This window comes from Sipha flava, unplaced genomic scaffold (assembly GCF_003268045.1).
Source record: "Sipha flava isolate LNK unplaced genomic scaffold, YSA_version1 49_pilon_pilon, whole genome shotgun sequence".
Classification (NCBI taxonomy): Eukaryota; Metazoa; Arthropoda; class Insecta; order Hemiptera; family Aphididae; genus Sipha; species Sipha flava.
This window is the reverse complement of record NW_020273360.1, coordinates 1,581,239-1,604,717: the sequence shown is the minus strand read 5'-3', so window position 1 is coordinate 1,604,717 and position 23,479 is coordinate 1,581,239. Positions and strand designations below refer to the sequence as shown.

Below are 23,479 nucleotides of genomic sequence, written 5' to 3'. Positions count from 1 at the left end.
GATTGTCATATGGGTAGCCCTGAGAAGGGTTGTTTTCACCAATAGGCCGGAAGGTCTTTCAACAATCGGCTGCCTGGTTTGTGCTGTTTAGAAGTTTGCCTTCGTGTTGTTAACATGGTTGAGCAAAAATTGCGAAAAGACACAGTGAACTTCAAACATTAATATTACCAACACTATTAGATAGGGGAGACCACGAGAAGGTATAGCACACATCTCCCATAATGTGATAAAAACATACTAATCGTAGTACGTTGATTTGGTACATTTACCGATGCAGTATTAAATAGTAAAATAGACTGAAATTTTCAGTCGGTAAAACGATGTTATTCATATTTGTTTTCGGTTTCGTTAACGATTTATTGATTCTTCTCATTGTGTTGAGAATTCGGGTTTTAATACGCAAAATAACCCCGCGCATGCTATGCATTACTTCAAAATTATTGTTCATTGAGAATAATGCCCACCGTAGATGTTTAGAGTACGTTCGATGTTGGTGCACTCGTGATGGGTTTTGATTTCGAAAACCATCTAAAAACTAAATGTTTTGTTTTTCAGTTCGCAAAGGAGAAAATATTGCTTGCCCAAATGATAAATAATCCCTAATAATTGGTGCATTGTGTTAAGTACATGAATCCACGATTAAATATGGCAAAACATTATTGTAAATACGAGTGGATTTACTGTTCAAGGGAAAAAAACAAAATATAAAAACAATCAAAACGATCCGATTTGCATTATGTATTACTTATTTATGTATTTCAATTAGTTGTATTGTTGTAATCAATATCAATAAGTATCGTTTAAAAATCGTAAAACACTGCAGGGACGGATTGTAAAATAGTAATCACACAATTCATAACATAAATTAATCTGACATTTAAACGGTGTATAGTAGGAAAATCGATACTCTTCAGAAATAATCATGCCACGAATGATTATAATATTATTATGACATATAAAATGCACGTCATTGACATGATGAGTCATGATAGTGTAGGTAGTTATCAATAATTACTTGATAAAAATGTTATTTTTTAACACTAATTACTGTTGAAAAGTCCATATATTATATGTTTCTTGATCAATAAGTACCAATCCGTCGGAACTAATTTATGTCATGTAAATATACAGTTAACAAAACATAAAAATAAAAATGTGTGGTCGTGGTTACTATTTGATTTGTCTAAGATTTATTGGAGAAACATGTTATAATAATAATAATAATAATAATAATAATATAGTAGTCTTACATGCAATGTTTGAATAATAATAGTAAAAAAAAAAAAAAAACACACACACACATTTAGAATTTAGATAAACAGTTGATCGAGCTCCGCGATAACGGAAATGTTCAGTGATCCGATACTGCTCCGTCGCTATATGACGTGTCTCGACACATTATAATGTTTTTTTATACATTTAGAACGATGCGTATCACGTGCACGATGAGATCTGATTATTATTGTTATAACACGAGTTAGTATATATTTAGTGGGTACGTATCGTAATAGTCGACTCGCGAGTACTTGGAGTGAATGGAGCAGAACCAAAAACATTCAAGTTGTCCAGATTAATATTTATGAATGCCATATAATGGTCACATATGGTGTTTAAATAGGTTACTGTAACCGAAAGCTTGTAACATAGTAATATTGTTAGGCTTTTTATTTATTTGACCGTCAAGATTCGATAAAATTCCTCTTTACGATTTTAGATAATTTATTGATCGCGGTACGTACAACGACGTATGAACAAGATTAAGGATGGGATGAGGTGTTCGGAAACATCACTGAAGCCAGATTCCAGAAGTGGATTTTCGTACGAAACGGATTATGACGTTTCGAAACCGTCTAAGCCCCGTTGAACGTAATACTACCTTCGACGAACACAGCCGAGAAACTCGCATGAGGTAAAAATTCGATATTTGATAAGATATGCGTGCGTCACTGTTGCGTCATCACGATTCGACCATACGAGTAGCGATTTTGATGATTAATAACAATAATAATAACCGTTGGTGGATGGGAAACACGACGGAGCAGCAGCGAACGGGATGATGGAAAAAAAATTAGATAAACTATCAGTGTTGCGCGACACATCATCGCTGAAAAACGATGTGGTATTTAAAATAATATTATATGTACAAAACGTTACAAAATAAATTGTCGTGGCGCGAGACTAAAATAATGACTTGGGGTCTAGCGAACACACTCGTAGGATGATCGTCTCTACCGACGACTATTTTATTTTTTTTTTTTAGTTTTTATTTTTTTTTTGCAATTTATATTATGCGATAGCATTACATCATCTACGGTATAAAATTATTTTCCGGTAATCACAACATCGTCGGCGCAACAACGGCAACAACAGGCCGTTGGTCGGACACCTCATGCCGACGGCGCGCGGAAAACCTGTTGCGACCGCGACGGCGGCGTCGGTCGTTGTTGACGTGGGTCCGATTTGTAGTACAGCTGTTGATTGCCGCGTTGCGGCTTGCGGTCGACGTCGATCAGCTCCACATCGGGCGGCAACACGACTTCCACGCCGGCCGCCTGGTTGGACGCGTCTAGCAGATCGTTGACTAGTGTGTCACCGTACAAGCTGATCGGCCGCTGCTGCTGTTCGTAGTGCACCGGGTGGCCGCCGTACGGGCCGGGTATCGGGTGGCCGCCATACGGGCCGGGTATCGGGTGGCCGTACGGACCGGACATCGGATGTCCGTAACCGACCGGTGGTCGGCCGTAGTACACCAGCTGACCGGTGGGGTGCATCACTGGGCGCGGTCCGTAGTACGCGGGGGCGTACGGTGAGTAGTAACTGGCCGCGGCCGTCTGGTAGTGATCGTCCAGTGGAACGGGTCCGGCCTGCGAAAAACACAACGCTCTACGGTTAGGTGTGCCGGTGTTGATCGTCGCGGTCACGGTACGCGTGCACAGGGTCCAGTGGCGTGTGCATAGTTCACCGTATGGTGTACTTGTAATACTTTGTGAACACGGTATACGTGGTAAAGGGTGCGACTGTCAGTGGCGTGCCCCGTTATCCCGCACGCATTTCGATGCCAGGACATATTGTTAGGGACGGGCGTTCGAAAACGTGTCGTCGGCAAGCCCAGTGGTGTATTTGGGATAATTGTTCATGGGTGGGGGGATCATTATCTGTACAATTGATTTTGACATGTTTATATGTCAAAACGTTCACTATTCTAAAAACATAAAATATTTTTTATCAGTACGAAACTCAAATAACAAAATCAACCATACAGTATGATAACGTTAGATAAAAGATTCATCTTTATTGCCTATGATTGTAATACAAAATATTTTGCTAATGTTTGAAACGGTTTCTATTGCGATTAAAAAGTTGAATACCCAGAGGTGAACGTAGGAAAAAATTTCATGTATAGGGTTTTGAAAAAAAATTTAAATATTGATAAATAACCCACTTTATTACTCATTATATAATATATATACATATTTAGGTATTTTATTAGCAAGTCTCATGAGAAACTTTGAAATAACTATTAAATTTGTAGGTCAGGTCATTTTTTATAACAGTTTTATTTTTTTTTTTTTGGTATTTCGAAGAGGGTTTGGACCTCTAAACCCACCCTCCCTGGATACGTGCATGTAGGTACCGCATTTGGGGAAACACATGATGGGTGATTAGTTTTAATAATTCAATTTAACTTATGATCACAGCTTCCGAAAATACGTAAAAAAAAAAGCTTTGGGAAAGGGGGAGGGGCAATAGTTGCTTTACCCCTCGAACACGCCACTGGGCGAGTCGTTGTCTGAAATTGTGACTCGTTCGAACGAATTCCGACAGACTTTTATACCGTTTTTATCCCGTTTTTTACTCTTATGTCCGAGAGCGGTTTAGGTGACATTAAAAAGTGAGACCACGGACACTGCGCACGCGAACACATCGCACACTCGCGGCGGTACCGTTACCATGGATAGTGATCGAAACGAGGACGGAGGGGGTGGTTGCCGGCAAAGCGAATATGCAAGCCACGTACGTAGTGCCAAACACGATTGTAGTAGGAAAAGAACAAATCGGATACGTACCGGTTAGCTGTGGCAGTAGCAAAGATTTAACAACGTATGCGTTGTTTATTTACAATTTTTTCGCGCAAAAAAACTTCGCGACGTGCTCACGCGATCAGGTGAAGACGCTCGCGGCACCAACGTTAGTACTGACTTACTAGGCGATGGCGCGCGGTTTTTATCCATCACCGCTGTTCTCCCGAGCCAGGGACGGATAGGCGTGCTTCGACCGGCCCGGGGAAAATGTAATCTAGCGGCTCAAGTTTAAATTTTAAACATCGCACCAAAAAATTACCTTAACCAAGGTATCACCAAACACCTCCCCCTCACCACTCACTTGATCATCACGCTTTTATCATAACTGTTCGTACTCGTAAAACTTATAGTACCTAACCAATTTTCGATCAATTACACTTTTATGAATAAATAAAAATAGACGAATGTAATTTATAAAATTAATAAAATTTATAAAGCTTTTAATGAATATAATATGAAAAATAATCAGTAACGCGTAGTATACGATATAGATTATATATTCTTCATTCAAATTAGTGTACATCGTTATTCTCGTTTAGATAACTCAAACTTTTGTTTTAAAACGTTAAACTGGTTATGAAGTCGATAGATTATTCTTTGGGTGAAGCTTGAGTTATATCAAGATCAGTTATGTAGCGATCCACCAGGAAAGTCCCGGTATTCCGATGGGCCTATTCGCCCTTGACCCGAGCGAACGATAACACTCTGTGTTATTGCACCATACCCACTTACGACCGTTCCGATGCGACTTCCCGCACCGGTACACTGCATAGCAGCGTTATGAGCACCGACACTCGGCACTATGTGGTCAAGCAGCGCTGCGGGCTGAGGTGAAAACCTCAGTACGCGCGTCCCGCGATTATGAACAAGCCGGACGGATGTTACGACGATGGTTTAGATCGGTTATTAGAAAAACGTGCGGGGCCAAAATGGTTCGGAATCTGATTGCGATTATTTCCGATCCATTTTCGTAAAAAAAAGCATAAACCAATACACCTGTCGTGGTCTATAACAACATATTTTGTTTAATATATACATCATACACGACGTGTTATTATTATTCGTCGTCGAACGTTTACAGTTTTAAGTAACGGCATTCAGTGCCTTGCCTAAAAGATGACGAGGACAGAGGTTATAAAAGACTCAGTCAGATTGATATATGGTTCACGTAGACATAAGATGGTCATGGTCATTCGGTTCAGACCGCAGAAACGAAAAAGGTTTTACAAACGCAGATTAGCCGATTTTAAACCTATACTTCATATTCGTGCGTAACAATCGGTTTTCGATGATATTGTGCAAATCACTGGACACGAATAATATTTACTATTTTTCACGAATATTATTTTACACGTAGTATGCACTTCCTCGTCACAATTTCCAAGCCCATTACGCGCCGTTGTATTCATAAATAAGTATATGAACGGACGTTGATTTTCGAAACGATTCAAATAAATAATGTATACAGTTGGAGTACAATAAATTATTTGTTATCGTACAACTATTTGAAATGTCGTGAGAAATAAAAACTCGAGCGATACAGGTAAAATCGAATAGAATTTTATTTAAACAAGTCAACATTTATAATTAATACGCACTACTGTAAAAATAATAAAACAACAGACTATATCGTTTAGATAACCCAAAATCTTGATGATACTTGGATATTAAGAGCCTTATAAAATTAATAAATACAAATAAAATTAACAGCACACTATGTTGTGTATGATTTACGTCTTACTTTTATAATCCCACATGTTTATTCTAAATTTAATTTTAATAATTATTTTAATTCTAATATTTGCAAAAATAATATTCTACTTTATCGTTTAAATAGTTTATTGGATGGAATGGGTACAATTATAAATTATTATTACAGAAATAAGTATTTTGATTTAAGTTTTGGTCCTATTTTGATTTATTACTAAACGAGTATTTAAAATCGTATACATTACTATAGGCTATAAAATTCGACAATAGAAATAATTGCGCATAAACATTTAATCACGATAAAAATAATATTTTTTTCATTATTTCTTCTGTACGATTTTTTTGTCGATTAATTAAAACTTCAATGGCATAACTAACTACTAGAAAAATATAAAAAAAATTAAAAATTATTAGTCTTTTTAAAAGTTGAAAATGTTTGATTGTACCACATTTGGTCATTTACGATATGATGCACTCCTTTCTATTTTCAGAAATAATAATTCTATAGTTGATGAAATGGGAAAATAATAAAACCGATTCAATATCAATAAATTTTCAAAAATTAAAAAAATTGTCGTTTCTGTATTCGATTTAACAGAACAATGTCTCATCCACCAATGCTCTATCGTCTAAATACTCATTAGTTAATTTTAAATGAACCAACTATTAAAATTGAGAATACAAATAAATATTGTTGTATTGTTCATTTCATATTTTAAATATCATCAATAATAACTAAGAACATTTTGTCTTTTTTTATTATTGTCATGCTTTTTCTATCCATGCATACTCTATTGATTACAAAATTAACAATACCTAAATTACTATTAAAAAGCGTTCACGCGTCCCATATGTGGTACAATATAATATTTATAATATGCAATAAGGAGTAGTAAAATAAAAGGAGTATTATATTGGTAATATCTGGACGGATTAAATGTACACGCTGCATTTTTTGTTAATGAAGTCTTGGATGATAATTTACATAAGCATTAGATGGTATGTACAAAAATAATCCATCGTGAAAATGAATCAATTGTTTTTATATGGTGTATTATTACGTGTATTACATCTTGTGAATAAAAGCTGCAGCTATCTTATTGTTCTACCTTTCTCATTTCTTTCAATTTTTCATCTCCTCTCTCTGGAAATGAGGTGGTGGCATCGGCTGGATCTTGTCTGATCTCGTTCGTCTCCACTCTTTGCGACTCTGAATCGTCCTTGGTCATTGTCACCAATTTTTCGTTGGCAATTTTCTTGTTAACTGTATCCGGAAGTACCTGGATCTCTTTGAAATGATAGAAAGTCTTGTGGTTCTCGTCACCGTCGCTGTACGTCGTTTCGTTAACTTGGACCACATGGCCGTCAATGATCTAGAACGAGACGCAGTGATAAATTAAAGTAAGAATGAACATAGTAAACGAATGCGTTATTGAAACTGGAATCGTACTCTGTCTTATACGTGTAAAGGGAGGAGGAGGGGAATAAATATATGTGATTATACTCGATGTGCGTGTAAATATATTATTTTAAACTACCGAAACAGAATATTAAAAACTGCTTCACCGTGATTACCTATAAAATGTGTAATGTTTAAATATAAACGTATATACACGTGTAAGTCTTTAAAGGAGAAAAAAAATGTAAATAAATAACTAAACCGATTCGCATAACCGATTCATATGAGTGAGAATAATTACAATGAGTCATTATTATTATATACGTGAATGTACGTTTCTAAACGTTTATAAACGAATATCACGTAAAATACTTGTAATGCAAAAACGTGTTCAGAATGGAACGAAGATTATTAGCAGTAAAAATGTATTCTTTAAACGGCACTTTTTTTTTATACAAAAAAATAACATTTCAAATTATATACTCTTATTTATATACATTTTTTTAAAAACTTATGAAAAGAAATAATACTCTATTCCATACACGATTTATGTAGAACAAGGAGTTTTACATTTTTTATTTTACTGAAAATGAAAAATCATAACTCGACAGCTCAATTATAGTTTATACAAGCTTTAAATTTTCTAATTAAAAAAAAAAAAAAACTATTACAACGTTAAAATTATGAATTGTCAAAAACCTTGAGAGATTTGGAATAATATGTATTTTAACACTAAAACTTTAATTTTAACTGAATCGAATTAATTAGTATTTTTCTATTCATTAAAAACAGATACATAAGTTTACAAAAATTAGGATTGTTATTAAAAAAAGAATAATGTTAATAACGTTTTAGTACCATTTTAAACAAATAATAATTGCTCTCTGATCATATTTACCTCGGTTTTGGACGTAGTCTTGGTTAAGGGCTTTCCTGAACCGTCTTGCTTGTTAACCACGTTGGTCATTTGCGGCATGGTCGGCATTTTCTCCAAACTTTCTAGCATATCTAATTTGAGATAATAAAAAACAAGCACACAAAAACATAATAAAAATTAATAAATCGTATTATAAAAGTAATTTTTCGACAAAAAAGAAGCTACGTGATATCATTACATATTACAAATACTTGGGAAACATTTTTTACCTGTCGGCTCGTGCCGAAAAGCGTTAAGCATGATGTTCATTAGTAATGGAATAGGTGGAATTGATGTAGTGTTATGTTTAACGTTTCTTTTTGGTTTTACTATAATGACGTTGGGAGCTGCGAAATGAAGCGTACATTATAATTACGGTTAGTTTGTTAGGCGATGCAATGCGATTTCGTGTCACACAAATTAGTAACTATTGATTATTATTGTCATAATAATAAATATCTGATATCGTTGCACGAGTACATGCATACGTTCAATGATATTATTGAATCACGGCTGAAACGAATGACCAAGTAAGTCGGCGGAGACGCGTAAAAGTTGTCATCAGATACCAGGCACTCAAAACAGTGATGTCCGAGGATCACGCGCGTTCATCGGGTTAGTCTTGCACCGACCTACCTGGCCAGTCACGTAGCAGGAGATCGAGGGGAGGGGAAACGGTGAAATATTTTTCGAACCGTCCGGGAAAAATTGTTTGAGCACAGTCCCGCAACTACAATAATTTAAACCCGTGTGTAAATAAAATGAATAACCCTCCCCCACGTATGGTAGCTTCAGAGAAACCGTACCTTTAACTAATTGAGACCAAATTTCGATCGTAAAGGTGGCAAAAGAAACTATTACATACAAGACACGATCATCAGTTATCAGTTTAATCTCCATAAATAATTATTATCACAAAATGGTTTTACTATCTTTCTCTCTTAGTCCTTGGACCCAGGAGCGGATTCATGGGAGGTCATCATGGTCAATATTGCACTACATAAATATATCACTCATTTTAATATTCACCCCCTCCTCATTTAGATTAACTCCTGATCGAACATTAGATTATAGGCTAGGGCTCCCTTTGAATCACATATTTGACGCACGCAACACACACGGCTTGTTGCAGCACCGGTTGAGCATATATCACGGGGCACGAACATGTCCGACGAAAGCGCGTGTTCGATCGTAGGACGAATCCCTCTAGTGGCCCATGCACCCGATCTCCGGTCGTGGACTCTTTCGGACGTGATTCGTGCACTAAAAACAAAAGCCGTCGGAGCGCGGCGGCAGTGCGTAACAATTACCACACGTACTTCTGAACTCGTTAGTGTACGCTTCGACCAGCTGATGGAAAGGAGACGGTTGGGCCGGAGCCGGGGCCGACGCGAACGGATAGAACGGATCGACGGAGGCGCCGAACGGCTGCTGCTGGTGCCTGAATGGTGGCTGCAACGACTGGAACGGCTGGAAGAACTCCAAGAAGAACGGGATGCTAGGGTGGGCAGGCCCGAAGCCCACGGCGGTCTGTACGCCGGTCGGGTAGTACGGCGGTCTGGGTTTCTTGCCGTAAGCCGGGCCTGTTCCCGCGGCGCTCGGCAAGTCGGTTCCGGCGGCCGGCGCGGCACTCGGCGAACCGATTCCGGACACCGCAGTGCTTGGCGGGTCCGACGCGACGGGCTCGTCGGGCTGGACACTGACGTTCGGCATCACATCGAACTTACCGGGATCAGTCGGCACCAGTTCCACTTCGGACGAACCCTCGGTCTGCTGATTCTGTTGTTGCTCGACAGGTTTGGCGGGTGGCAGCAAGTCAGTTGGTTCAACCGATGCATCTGCTGATGTATCGGTCTTCGATGGTGCCAACGTGTTAACAACGGCGGCTTCATTTTCTAGAAATAAAACAATAAAATCATTAAATTAAAAAAACACCGGTATTATAAAAATTAACATAATGTATTTTCATCGTTTTTCTATCTCGTTCAAGTTTAATTACAACAGACAAGAGGAGGGTGATTTTCTTTTTTGGATTCTGAGGAAAGCGAATGATCTTGTGGTTTCACAACGATGTTTACTTATTTCAATTTTTATTTTTTTGTAAATACTTTTTCGGGTAGAAATATATTGCTCCAAAGGTTTCATCTATTAACTTTCTAGATTAAAAATCAGCATACAACGGCACTATGGAAAATTTATCTTTCCGAAATCTCAATATTTTTTCTAGGCGTGAGGAAAATCTGCAGAAATCCCGAATAAAAAACGGTACTATCAATAGTATATTCGTACGGTATATTATTACAATAAGATGTTACTATTATTGTATCTAATCAGTGTATTTCAATTTTCAACGCATTGCATTTTATTGTCAGAAAGTACGTGATTCATATTAAATTCATATTTTATGTTATTACTACGATGCGATAAATTGGGCAGAACACGATTGCATACGTGTGTCTTTTTTGACAACACGATTGCGTATCAAATTGTATGCAACGTTGTAATTTTACCGTATTATATCTAATAAATATATAATACATATATTAACAGTACTATAATAGTTCATAAAAAAAATTAATAATAAAATAATAAATAAAATGAAGATAACTAAATAAAATAAAAGTAATTAATAAATAAATAATATCGACAGTTTTTATTTGAATGCAAACTATTGTTAATAAATTATTTAAAAATGCTTAAATTTGGATTCCTTGACATCTATAACCTACTACTTTTACTGATACTCGGAAAATACCGTATATTAAAACGGAAATAACGAAATTCTGTTATATCTGATCTTGATATATCTGATATCATTAACAATAAATATAAGTAATAAAAGCAATAAAACACTAAGTATTTATTAACTTTTTTAAGTTCTCTCTCACAGGCATGTGATATACACCAATATTGGTATGAAAATTGGCATCAACGTTTAAAACTTCGTAAAAAACGCATTCCTGTAGTTGAAAATCATGTAAAATCGTACAGAATTGTGTAACTAAAAAAGGTATCGCCGATAACGAACTTACGCAATCATGTTTTACCCGATAAATTATTATATCCAATTCAAACACATCATTTTACCACACCCGGACCCAGTTTGGACGAAACATTTTATTCACACGAACCCAATTCGTACAAAATATTAATTTAATATTATTTTCGGACCTAACTCGGGGATGCAGCCCATAAAACAACATGTTTCGAATATTTGGTCAAGAAAATTTTAATCAGGTTGATAAAAAAAAATAACCTATCAATAATTAAACTAAAACTGATATCCGCATTTTTTATACTGAAGTATTAATCAAAAACATTCGACTAAAAAGTTTATTTATCATTTCTTTAAAACTTAATATATCCATTAAAATGACCATTATCCAGTCAGAGGATCGAAGGGACGAAGGATCAACTTCCACCACTGTCTCAACAGTTTGTTTTTTTTTAAAGTTCTTAATCACACAAAATAGCGAAATACACCAGCATGTTTTATTGGTTCCATAACGAGTACCTACTACGTGTATTCGAACACATTTCTTTGTGTAGTTATTGCATCGGCGCCGTGAGATTCGGTCGTATTTATTTACTTTTTTAAAGAGGATAACTCCACATCTGCAGTTAAATGATACGCCATATTTGATTATTAATTTTAATCAATATTCAACATAAAATGCTCCAAGAACAATAATGTATATATTTTAATCGAATTAAAAAAAAAAATTAAAATTCATCACGTAAACTTAATTACATTATCTTTCTATTATCTGATAAATAAATTTTATGTAAAAATCCACCGATAGGTAATTATGTATCATTAGTAAATGTGGAACGATGTTTTTTTTTTTATAAATACTACTTAGTGAAGAGATGAAGACAGTGAAATGTCGTATCTACGAATCGACCTCTATTAACTGTTTAAGTAAATACGTTTGACCCAAATACGAGATATACCATATTGTTAAAACCTTTTGACAAACGATGCACGTATTACGTGTGTTTATACACTTGCCGAGAAAAAAGCACCGGCACACCCCAATTTAGATTTGAGTCGCATTCGTGAATCCGTACAACAAATGTACCAATTTTATTTGTAGAACAAACAAACTTTCCAAGATGTTTGAACATGTCCGCGACTGAAACAAAATTTAAACGACTATACAAGAACATAGAACCTGCATCTGTTGTTAACAATATTTTACGCTCTCGTTTCGTTTTCCATAAACCTACTTTTCTTCGAAAATAATGACCCATGCAGACGCTCAACTATAGCAGTTGATATACTCCACGATGTACTTAGTATAAGTTATAAATCGATAGCAAGTGTTCCCATTGTGTATTGGAGGAAAAAAAAATAAAATTACTAAGCATATGTCTCGTATTTTTCAGTTACTTTTGATATGCACCGGTATGACAGCCTCAGGGAGACTACAAAGTATTGTATTCACCGTAAAGTTTTAATTTTTACTTCAGCTAATACATTTAGACAAGCAATGACTATGATGACGTATTGCCGCGGTATTGACACGGATAAACGTTCACATCGAATCGATCGCGCGACAAAGACTTATCGTGCTGAATACCAAACGTGTATATACGTAATATGTGATGTTAATACCATATAATTGTACATCCGGACGACGAGCGAGTACATTGCAACATAGATAAAATACTTATAATACAGGTGCGCGTAAATCCGGCGTCTGATAGCGATGGTAACATTATTATTTGTTATTGGACGTGCGACTGCAGCTCATCAAACTCGTATTTCATTGTAACTACGTCCAAATCGTATTATCATTGATCATAAATACTAGTATTTGTAATCAATGGTATTATTCACGTGATAAACCATTTCAGCCCATAAGCATTCTGATAATTACAGAGCCTATCACATTTTAAGTGCGGTACAAGAATAATATTAACGCAACAAATTTTATTTATTTCAAAAGTGCAATTGTGTGCACAAGTAAGCGCTCGCACTACGTTGGCCCTGTAACGTTACAGAAGAATCTAACCCGTTTCCTCATCAACATGTACAGCGATACAACAACGTAAGTGGGTAATTTTTTATTTTTTTCTTTAATACGTGTGTTTGGAAACAAAATTCAAATGATGATACGTTTCGTCGTCACTAACCTGCAAATATCACTACAGTAAACATGATGAAAATAATGCGAATAACAGTCTAATATATAATAGTTCGTGTATGGGCAGAGACAAGAAAATCGCATATTTGTACACATACATATTTTGCACAAATAATATTAAAAAGTAATTTGTTTGATATTAATAGGTTATTACACGAAGAATACATGATGCGTATTATTATAGATATATAATCTGAACGGAAGGTTAAAGAGATTATGAGATTAATATCATTCAAATGTAAACAATATACGAGTTCGTGTCCAAAGACCAAACATGTATAATTTGATAACCTTCGAATTCTTGATAAATGTTATTATACACAGCATGAAAAAATTCGTATGTACGGTCGCAAAATATTTATTAAATATTGTTCAAAATGAGTTAAAAATTTGGCATAGTAATTTTATCATTTTACACGTATATTGTGCTGTTAAACGGAAAAGGTCATTCGAATTTCTATGATAGCAAAAGTGTATCGACAATATTTAAAGAATATCGTTAGTCCGAATATAAAATAATTACCGTTGTTCACCCTTTCCCTTTTCCTGTGTCTCCACGAGAGTTTTCTCGGTTTTCAGCAATAAAATAATATATCGCGTAAAACGTACACAAGCCCCCCCACACGTTTTTCAATAGAAATTAGAAAAAAAAATTATCTATATAACCGCTGTCATGAGTGTACTTAAAACATTACAATAACTTTGTATCATTTCGTATAGGCACGATTACGAATTTTAGAACCACTCGCGTGTCCGTCGGTCATCGGAACTGTACAACAAATTAGCTTCAATCCTCGTTGACTGCACCCCGTCATAATTTTTATAATCGTGGAAACAACCAATTGCCAACCATATTGCCTTTAAAGAGTGTTAATACGCGACTACAGTAGTTCATGTTCTGTGTACCGAGTCACTTGATGTATACCAGTTAATAAATAATTGCATGTGTTCGCTTGTATGTTGTGATTAAATTAAACAATAAAAATAACATAATGCAAGCCACTCCGAAAAAATTGATTCACACCATTCGGTAGAATTTATGATACGTGTTGTCATTTAATAACGCGACGTGGCGGAACAAAAATTAAAACCGATTTGCTATTGTAATGATAATAATCAACCGGTCTCATATAGTCTCTAAGAAGATATGTAGAAAAATAAATTGGATTCGTGTTGCAATATTTATTAATTTTTTTTAATTTAATGTTTATCCAAATACGAAGTTAATATTATAACCACGCGTAATTAATATGCAATTAAAAAAGCTATACTCGATATCTAACATGATACGTTAGTCGTGGCCATCGTACTCAAGCGCATTATAATAATTAATATGCAGTATATTTTTTTATGATGGCTTAATGTTTTGTAATCATATTTCAGCGATAAAACTCAACGCTTAAGCCGAAAAATAGGGTTCAGTTACTAAAAAAAAGCTGAGGTGTTTATATGATAATAATTTATGACTACCTTTGTTACATTGTTATTTACGGGAAAAAGCCCATGAATATTAAACGATTGGTTTGGAGATGTGTTATATTTGTGTAATAGATTTCTACTTAATAAGTTTGTCTTTTCTCCGACAAAATTAATTAAAAAATCATCATTACGTTAAAAGAGTAAAAACAACATCCTTGTCGTATTTCCTAATACTTTTGAATTATTACCAAAATTTAAAAACAAGAGAAATAACTATTTTATATAAATATAAATAAAATCTATTTTTTTCCAGCAAATAATTTCGTTAGTGATGGTTAATATTAGAGCTTAGTTTTTTACTTCAACACTCAAATCTTATTCGATAAAAACGTTTTTTTTTCCAAAATCGTCAGATTTTATCGAAAAATAATGAGTTATTTCACTAATACAACAAAATTTGTGGAATAATGTGGAAGTATCCAATAATAAATATTAATCGAGACGTATTAAACTATATCGAAAGGGCTTAGCAGCGGTGCATTAGGCCGCCATTATGAATCCCGTTTCATCATAATATAGATGATAATATAAATCCTAGTAATCCTGTTTGCAAGCGTAATGTGCGTGAACACCTTATAGCTGCTTTATTAATGTACACTATAAATACAATAAACATTAGTCGAGGGGACAAAGGTTTTTTTTTTATATGACGCGCGTAAAAAATAGTTATTTTGAAAAACGAGACTCGTCGACTTTTGCACGGATATCCGCTCTATATCCTGTACTACACATGTTTACGATCAACTTGATACATCAATATCAAGTAAACGCAACACTTGTTCTTCATTTTTCCGTCAATAAAACGCCGGTTGTGGTACTCCTTGTATATTTTATATATTACCAAGCACCTATAATGGGTCATCGGCCGAACACTGACGAATGAACAATAAGAAGGTAATGATATCCCAAGAACATAGCGCTGTTTGATTTATAATAGTCCAAACGACGACAATGACCAGCAAAGATACGCACGTGTGCACAAGACAATAATCTTACGTGAAATTTCTTTAAACTCTTTTCTTTTTTTTTTTTTTGGTGTCTATAAAATTTTGTTCATCATTTTCACATAAACGTCGCGGCGGATATTACACACAATGCACCGGTGTTCCGGTCACGTCACGTCCGAAATCACGTCTGGTATACACGATGTCTTCTCATACATACATAAATATTACGATAACGATAATAATAATCATAACGTTAAACATTAAAAATAGACGTTAAAACATATACATATTGCATTGTTACGTTAATTATCTTAAGACGATCGCGAGACATCATTGTAACAAAAATATTACAATAGCGCTCCGTGTACAAAGAATTAACCGTGGGTTTTCCCGATAAACATACGTAGCCGTCAGCGATTACCTAACCGCGGTTAATCATATCGTCGCATACCGACGCCACCCTTCACGAACCAAAGACTCCACGTAACGTACCGTGGTAATCTGTGCAGGCAATCGACGCGCGTGCAACGGTTCCGCACGCCCCGGACACACGGTTGATGGGTTTTCCAACGTCGGAATGGTTCGTTTTCTTCGCCTTAACAACGGCAATACGAAAATAACGCCGCTACATCGAAATTCAAGGTTATTCGAATCGAAGGTGGGAACAAAACAGGAAAAATTATTTTTTCGACGATGAACAAAGACGAAGGTAGGCAATGTTATTGTTTTATTAATAATTAGTTCGACACCGTACGTGAAAAAATCCTTATTTACATACACGTACGCGTAAACATCACAACAACCAACGGCCGTACCGATCATTATAATTACACCTTGGTTTTTCCTGAAGTTTCATTCCAAACGGGCTTGAATCGTGAACAGTCTACGCGAGAGTTGGTGTTCACGAATAAGCATGAAAAATACGCGTAGCTCCCGGGAGCGAAATTATATTATTACCGATGTTTATAAATATCCGTCATGTGAGGAGTTGTAAAAGCGAGCCACTTGTTTACTCATCGGTTGCGTTGTTCAGAAACGATGTTGCAAATAAAATATACTGTTGAATCTCTGTATAGTTTTCTATGATACATAATCATTTTTTCGTGGAATGACATCTTCGATTTAGAAAGTAATAATGTTTGTGTTTAGAAGCGTTCACAAGTAAACAAAGTTGCTTTACATACAGTTCATCGTAGGTTATAACAATTTATCTATACAAACGCACTATTATCACAGATAAGATACAATTTCTATAAAATATATGCGTCTTTAAATTATATTTATCACTTAATGAATTTTTTTCAAATATTTCGTTAAAATATTGAGATTCAACTGTATTCAAGCGATATAAACGCGTATAATAATATAATATATTATGCGCATTGAAATCCGCACGGAGCGCGGACAACATCGCGCGTGGTCACGTATTCGCTCGACACCGTCGGAAGGTGTAGGTAAGCGGCAAAAGGAAACAAGGCGTGTAACCGGCGTGTTGACGAACGTTCGTACAATACATGCACATGCCACCGCGGCTCTCACTCGCGCGGATTTCGCATAAGCGGTTCGTCGGTGTAGTAAATGCATCTAATTAGTTATACATAGTTCGTCGACGTTCATGTTTCGCCGTACCCACGGTTTGAGTCATAAATTCATCGCAGAAAAACGGCATGAATATACAGAATGATGATCGAAATTTTCTATAAATATTTGTTACGAACATTGTAAAATATATACAGTTTAAACGGTAGAACCATATATGTTTATTTAAATGTGTATATTTAAATTGATTGTGGATCGATAACTTAATTGTAATTATGTTTTTTTTTTTTTTTTTGTTGCAAAGTTCGAACTACTAACTGTATGATAACCACAAGGTTTTTTTTGTTTGAAAATATTCTCTTTAAGAGATATGTACACAAAATAAATATTTTAATAGGTCTCTTAGTACTCAAAAAACGTAATAAACAAAACGTGCATTTCAATAATTTATAATAGCTGAAAGAAAACTATTTGAAAAATCATATTAAAGATAATTATGGATCATCATATTGCAATAATACTAGTCCAATAAAGGCCCTTAGGACATATTAGTCATGACTTGTGAGCAGTTTAATTCGTTAATTTTGCCCTGATGGCTAAACCTCTCTATGGGATATACACGATGAGAGATGTACTAAAGTTTTAAGAGGCTGATAAAATTTTAAGTTTAACAATAATATACTAGGATAAGAACATCCCGTTACCAACTACTAAAATAAATAAAGCCAATATTCATTTGCCTTAAGAACATTGAAATATGGCGTTAATGAATAGTCAAAAAATTAATTTTTTTTTTTACGGTAACGTAATAGACGTATTAGTGACCAGAAAGAAAACCTGTGCCCAAAACTGTAATTATAATATATATAGTGATCGCGATTATTAGCGTATAATCTGTGTAGTCAGTTTTGTGTGGTACTTAATAAGTAAATAAAACAAATAATTGTGTTTTGAAAACCGTCTCATGTGTAGTGTGTCGCGAACACGCCCGTTTCGAGTCGCTATACCAGCGAAATATATATCTTTTGATTCGGACTATTTAATTCTCCGCGTTCACAGGCAAAATGCCATTAAATTGATTAAATTTCACGTCGCATACATGTACGAGTAAGACTTAAGGGAAACAAACTTTTTTCCCCCCAATGCGTAATTCATTTTGGAAAACGATACGTGGGTGGGTACATAGTATGTAATGACAAACGTTTTAATACGCACGTTTTCGCACCTAAGACACGGTCCAATGTGTTTCAATATTACACAATAATAAAATGTATACGGGTGGTGTACACAACTCCGGGGTCGAGGTAGTTTACCGAATCGTAATGAGCAATATTACACAGGCCGGGTAATTCAAATATGAACGTATTCGGAACACGAGTTGCGAGTACACATAACTGTACAACCAATCAAATAGCATTTTAACACGTGTCGTAAACATTAATTTTTTAATGTCTAGTACACGCCATATTTTCTCTTTTTAACGTACTTTACGAAGAGGTGCTGTTATATTTATTGCTTAAAGGCAGGAGTTGCATAGCAACATTTACTGGGACAGCTTTTTTTTTTAAATGTTCACACTGTACGTCATATATTTCTACGAGTACGCGAGATAGGTCTAGGGGGGAACGCGATAAAAACGATTATGACCTAGGGTGCCAAATCTTTAAAGATGGTACTATGTACATAAACATAAACGTGACGTAAGGTTTTTCGACGAGCATATATGGTAAAAACAATTGAGCGTGCGGTATATTATAGATAAGTGTATATTCTTTGGTATAATACGGAACAATAACGGTAAACCGACGTTAGAAAACGTTTTCTAGAACACAAATGAGTATGCGGAAAAAACAAATTATGTAAAATAAAACCTCTCTACAATACCCGCCGCCTTGAAGTATATCGCGTTGTTAAGTAATACGTAATTATTAACGTGGATCGTAAAATTGAACTGGCTCTGAAAAGAGTGCGCCGGAAAGATACGAGTATAAGTAGTATCGTTATATCTTTGCCGCGATCTCCCAATAACGTATTATTAAAATACTATTATACATAGTAAAGGTTGTGCTGTGCACATAAAAACTCGTTATAAATACCGTTACACGTCGGACAGAGTGAATTTACTCATTTCGTATGAGGACATAATAATTATAATACTAATAATAATAGCATTTATAACCAGTCGATTATTATCGGAGAAAAATAAGTACAAACAATAAAAACATCGCGATAATTCTAGCTGCGATAATATTATAATTATTATAACGCTGTCCGTAGTAAACCGAATGCCATTGCGTTTGCATTTTTATTTATGCAAATATCGCAAGCCGGGAACCCGTATAGTGCGCTATCTTCAAATATAAATACCTTGAGGCGGAGCGTGTTCAAAGGAAAACGTTAAAGGTCGACAAAACGATAACAATACTGTACTATGGTAAGACGATCGATTTATCGCGATAATCGATCCGCTTTTTCGATTTTACCCAACTGCGGCGTACTCGGTTCCGCGCCACGCGTCTGGATGTCGACTTCAATATCATTATCCCGCCAATGTGATACGTACATATGATAATAAGCGGTGTCGCGAACGTTACGAAACATCCGCGACCTTCTAGAATGTTCTATTTGGATGGACGCAGCTAAGGAAAACGCGCACACGATTTTCAACGGTTGTTATTATTAAACATCATTTAAACGATCGCATCGGTATGAACGGAGGGAAATGGAGGGTTAGTCAGTGGAAAAAAATTGTACGGGTCAGAAAAGAATAACGAAATAATCGGACTTACCCGATTCCGGGGTGTTGACGGTAGCCAACGGTCCAGCAACGGCCGAAGCGACCACGGTCAAGACCATGACCGCAAACCAAAACGTCGTTTTGGCCGACATGATGTCCGGTTTCGCGGAGACGTCTATGACAATGGTAGGTGCAGAAGTTAGCTGACGATATAGTTGAGTATGCACGCGCAATGAGTCGATAATTACAAATCTCACAAGCCGCTGTTTGGACACACTCTGTTGACTCAGACGCGTACCGGATCGGTTTTATAGACCTGTCCCCACCTCCGTTGCCACCACCACCATTCCAGCAAGCCGAGGAAAGGACATCATCACACAACGCGTATGTTGTTTGTTGTTTTGTTGCTGCTGCTGTTGATATTATTAGATACAATTATCATTAGTGGTATAAACAGTCCCGGTGACGGCGTCGGTATCTGTTCTAGAAATTTCGACGGCTAAACCGCTCATAATCGAACCAAATCGCACACACTCCTCGATCGTTATCATCGTTTTAGCACGAATGTGCACTCAGCCATGGGTTTTAGAACCTCTTGAAGTGTTGATCGACTGCAGACAATAGTTTCGGAAACTGGTCAAAATATTTCAGCTCGTAAACGAAAAATTATAAATTTTTCCTAAAAAATTGCTTCTCCACCTTGTTAGTTTTTTTTTTATGTATCTATTTCGCTTTAATTTCTGCGCAATAATATAGTTTGTGATTTAATTTTTAAACCCGCATGTTTTATTATACTAAGTATTCGTAAAAATAAAAATAATATAACCGCAATTGGAAATCTATCTACCCAATGAATAAAAAATTGTCAACAAGTAAACGGTATCATCATTGTTGATAGGTACATAGGTACATAATAATATTAATCATAAAATATGGACGATTCGTATTATAATGTGAGGCTGCTCTAATATCAAAATTAATTTCATTTTAACAATATCTAGAGTTATTTTTTTTTAATAATTTTCAATACTGTACGAGTTTCATGTGCATCTCTCGCAATAGAGGGTTTCTATTGTTTTTAGGCTTCTTAATAAGTAAATAATAATAATAGACTTCTAAATAACGCGATATCTCATATTGATGTAGTACACGAGCAATATTGGCCATTACTTTGGAAAATCTTTATCACAGTTTAATTGTAATTATTGTGATCCTGCCAGAGTTAATACGAAAGAAGTTTTGTTGTCAAGAGACCCCCGAAAATGTTATTTATTTGTTTTTTGTTTTTCGTGATTACGTTTGTTTGAAGTTTTTCCGGATATTAGAAATCACTCCGAAACACTACATCGCCACAAAAAGATACCGAGGCGCCAAGATACCAACTTCTACAACTGGATTGGCGACCAAATAATGTCCTCCACAATCATTTGACTCATATTCCGATCGATAACGGTGAGTACGGTTTAGGCGTCACGATAGTTATCATCAATTCACGTCTCTCCAAATCGTATTTTAACAATACGTTCGATTGTAATAATGTGTAATTACAATAATAATACCTCGCATGTGTATACTATTGGGATACAATCATGCACTTACACTGTTTTCAGTAGTTCGACCGATGTCACGAAATAATCACTGTAATAAAATCGTATAACTGTATATTATTGTTCCCACATGCAATATTAATAATAAATACGTAAAAAAGTACGTAGCATTGATTTCATTAGTTTGTACGTTCGATTATTTAGCAGAAATTACCAAAAACCGTATGCAATATGTTGCATATTGTTTCAAACAAAGTTAACCGCAGTAAGAACAATTAAATATAATCTACCGCCCTTGGGAGTTCTGACATGCGAAAATCAGTATGGTAAAAGATACGCGTTAATAATTGGTTCACATTATACGTATCGAACAGATCGTATAAAACGGATCAATCTTCTAATATTGCGTCTACCGTATCCACAGCAATCGGATTGCCTACGCGACAACCACTTGCAATCGGATTTTTAACATTAGCGTTCATAAATGAATCTATGGAGTGTGCCAAGATACACTATAATGGTAAAAAAGAAATCAATAATAATTAATACACATTAATTGAATTTCAGTTTTTTGTGAGTAAAACTACAATTGTTTGGAACGAGACTGTGAAATAATAATTACGTATATTTTTTATCAATCATTATTTTACATAATTAATGAAGTTTGGGTGTTCAGATTTTAAATTATTACATTGCACCTACTTGTTTATCGTTATTGTCGAATCAATTTTACATATTATTTTTATTGACATGAAAACTTCGGTCCCATAAATATCATACAGTAATAGGTTATAATATCGGTTATAAATCAAATGTTGAATACTTAAAATATTTTAACTGTCGAGTATTTTTTAAATATCGTTTTATGGAAGAAAAGTATGAACTAAAAAAAATACAAAAAGCAGGTGAGTTTGCCTATAGCAAATAACATCCCCCCATATTATAATTTAAAAATAACTACAAAATAATATCGGGCACATCAAATATAAAACTCTAGGTCCGTCTGTAATAACATTCTCATTTTCACATAAGACGTAATCTACACCAACCGGAAAAGTTGTCCCTCCGATACATTTCGCCGGCATTACTGACGGGCCGTTGTATGCAATCCTGTAGGTCAGTGAACACACTTGTATAACTTATTATACAATTAATTTTAAAATCTATTTTATGTTATGCATTAATTACTAAAGCTAAACTATATGGTACTCAACGGGTTTTATTTGAAAGATAGCTATCGTGCGATACATGCATTTATATATTATAATATTCGGTTTTAAACGTCTTCCTTGCGGATTTTCAGTTTCGAAAGTAAAACTCCAGTCAGTACTTATTTGAAAATATAATATTGCAAATAGCTACATTCAGGGACGGTACGAGGGGATGGGCAATAGGGGCAGTTGCCCAGAGCCTCGCGCCTTAAATTATAATCAAGGCCCCACGATTCTGATTTAATTGAACATAAAATATTTTATTAATATAAATTATAAGACCCAATATTTATTTTGTCCAGGGCCTCGCAAACTCTAGCACCGTCACTGGCTACATTACATTACCGCGATGATTGCCGAAGACAATGTAATATATTACCATGTCCGTTTGAATATTTAATAATAATGCACTACACTTTCAATCATCATATTTTACAACACGGTTAATAAGTCTCTCGCAAGTGTATTCAGTACTCTGTTTTATGACGTGTACAGTAGTTCAGAACATGATCACACGTTAAAGAAATCGGATTTTAAACAAATACAAACAATATTCTTTCGGAATGTTAATTTCAGTTTCACGAATTTATAAGAAAAAGATAAGGTTCAAGTGAAAATAGTTAGAATATTTGTTTGTGTATTATTGTAGCCGTAATTATAATATTCATGGAACTAATTATCTTCTAGATAACTAGTAGAAAACTAGTTAACTAGTTATCGGTATTAAGATTATGTGATATAATATTCTTTAACGTATATCGT

At 35.2% G+C, this 23,479-nt stretch overlaps 1 protein-coding gene across 2 annotated transcripts; it reads right to left on the bottom strand.

Moving 5' to 3' along the window:
* Positions 1-1,314: 1,314 nt before the first annotated feature.
* Positions 1,315-20,266, bottom strand: LOC112690362. Of its 2 annotated transcripts, XM_025564365.1 has the most exons (6): positions 20,012-20,266; positions 9,427-10,002; positions 8,338-8,454; positions 8,090-8,199; positions 6,902-7,165; positions 1,315-2,864 (listed from the first exon to the last, which is right to left on the bottom strand). In XM_025564365.1, exons 1-6 carry the CDS (start codon positions 20,109-20,111, stop codon positions 2,388-2,390), a joined length of 1,644 nt encoding a protein of 547 aa, XP_025420150.1. In that variant the 5' UTR covers positions 20,112-20,266; the 3' UTR covers positions 1,315-2,387. The 2 variants fall into 2 exon arrangements, with proteins under 2 accessions (XP_025420150.1, XP_025420151.1); XM_025564366.1 differs by lacking the exon at positions 8,338-8,454.
* Positions 20,267-23,479: the final 3,213 nt, after the last annotated feature.

Coding starts and splice junctions, on each gene's coding strand:
- LOC112690362 (XM_025564365.1), bottom strand. CDS start 20,111: ATGTCGGCCAAAACGACGTTTTGGTTTGCGGTCATGGTCTTGACCGTG. Junction 10,003..20,011: donor CGTCAACACCCCGGAATCGG/GTAAGTCCGATT, acceptor TTTTATTTCTAG/AAAATGAAGCCGCCGTTGTT. Junction 7,166..8,089: donor AGACTACGTCCAAAACCGAG/GTAAATATGATC, acceptor GTCTCGTTCTAG/ATCATTGACGGCCATGTGGT.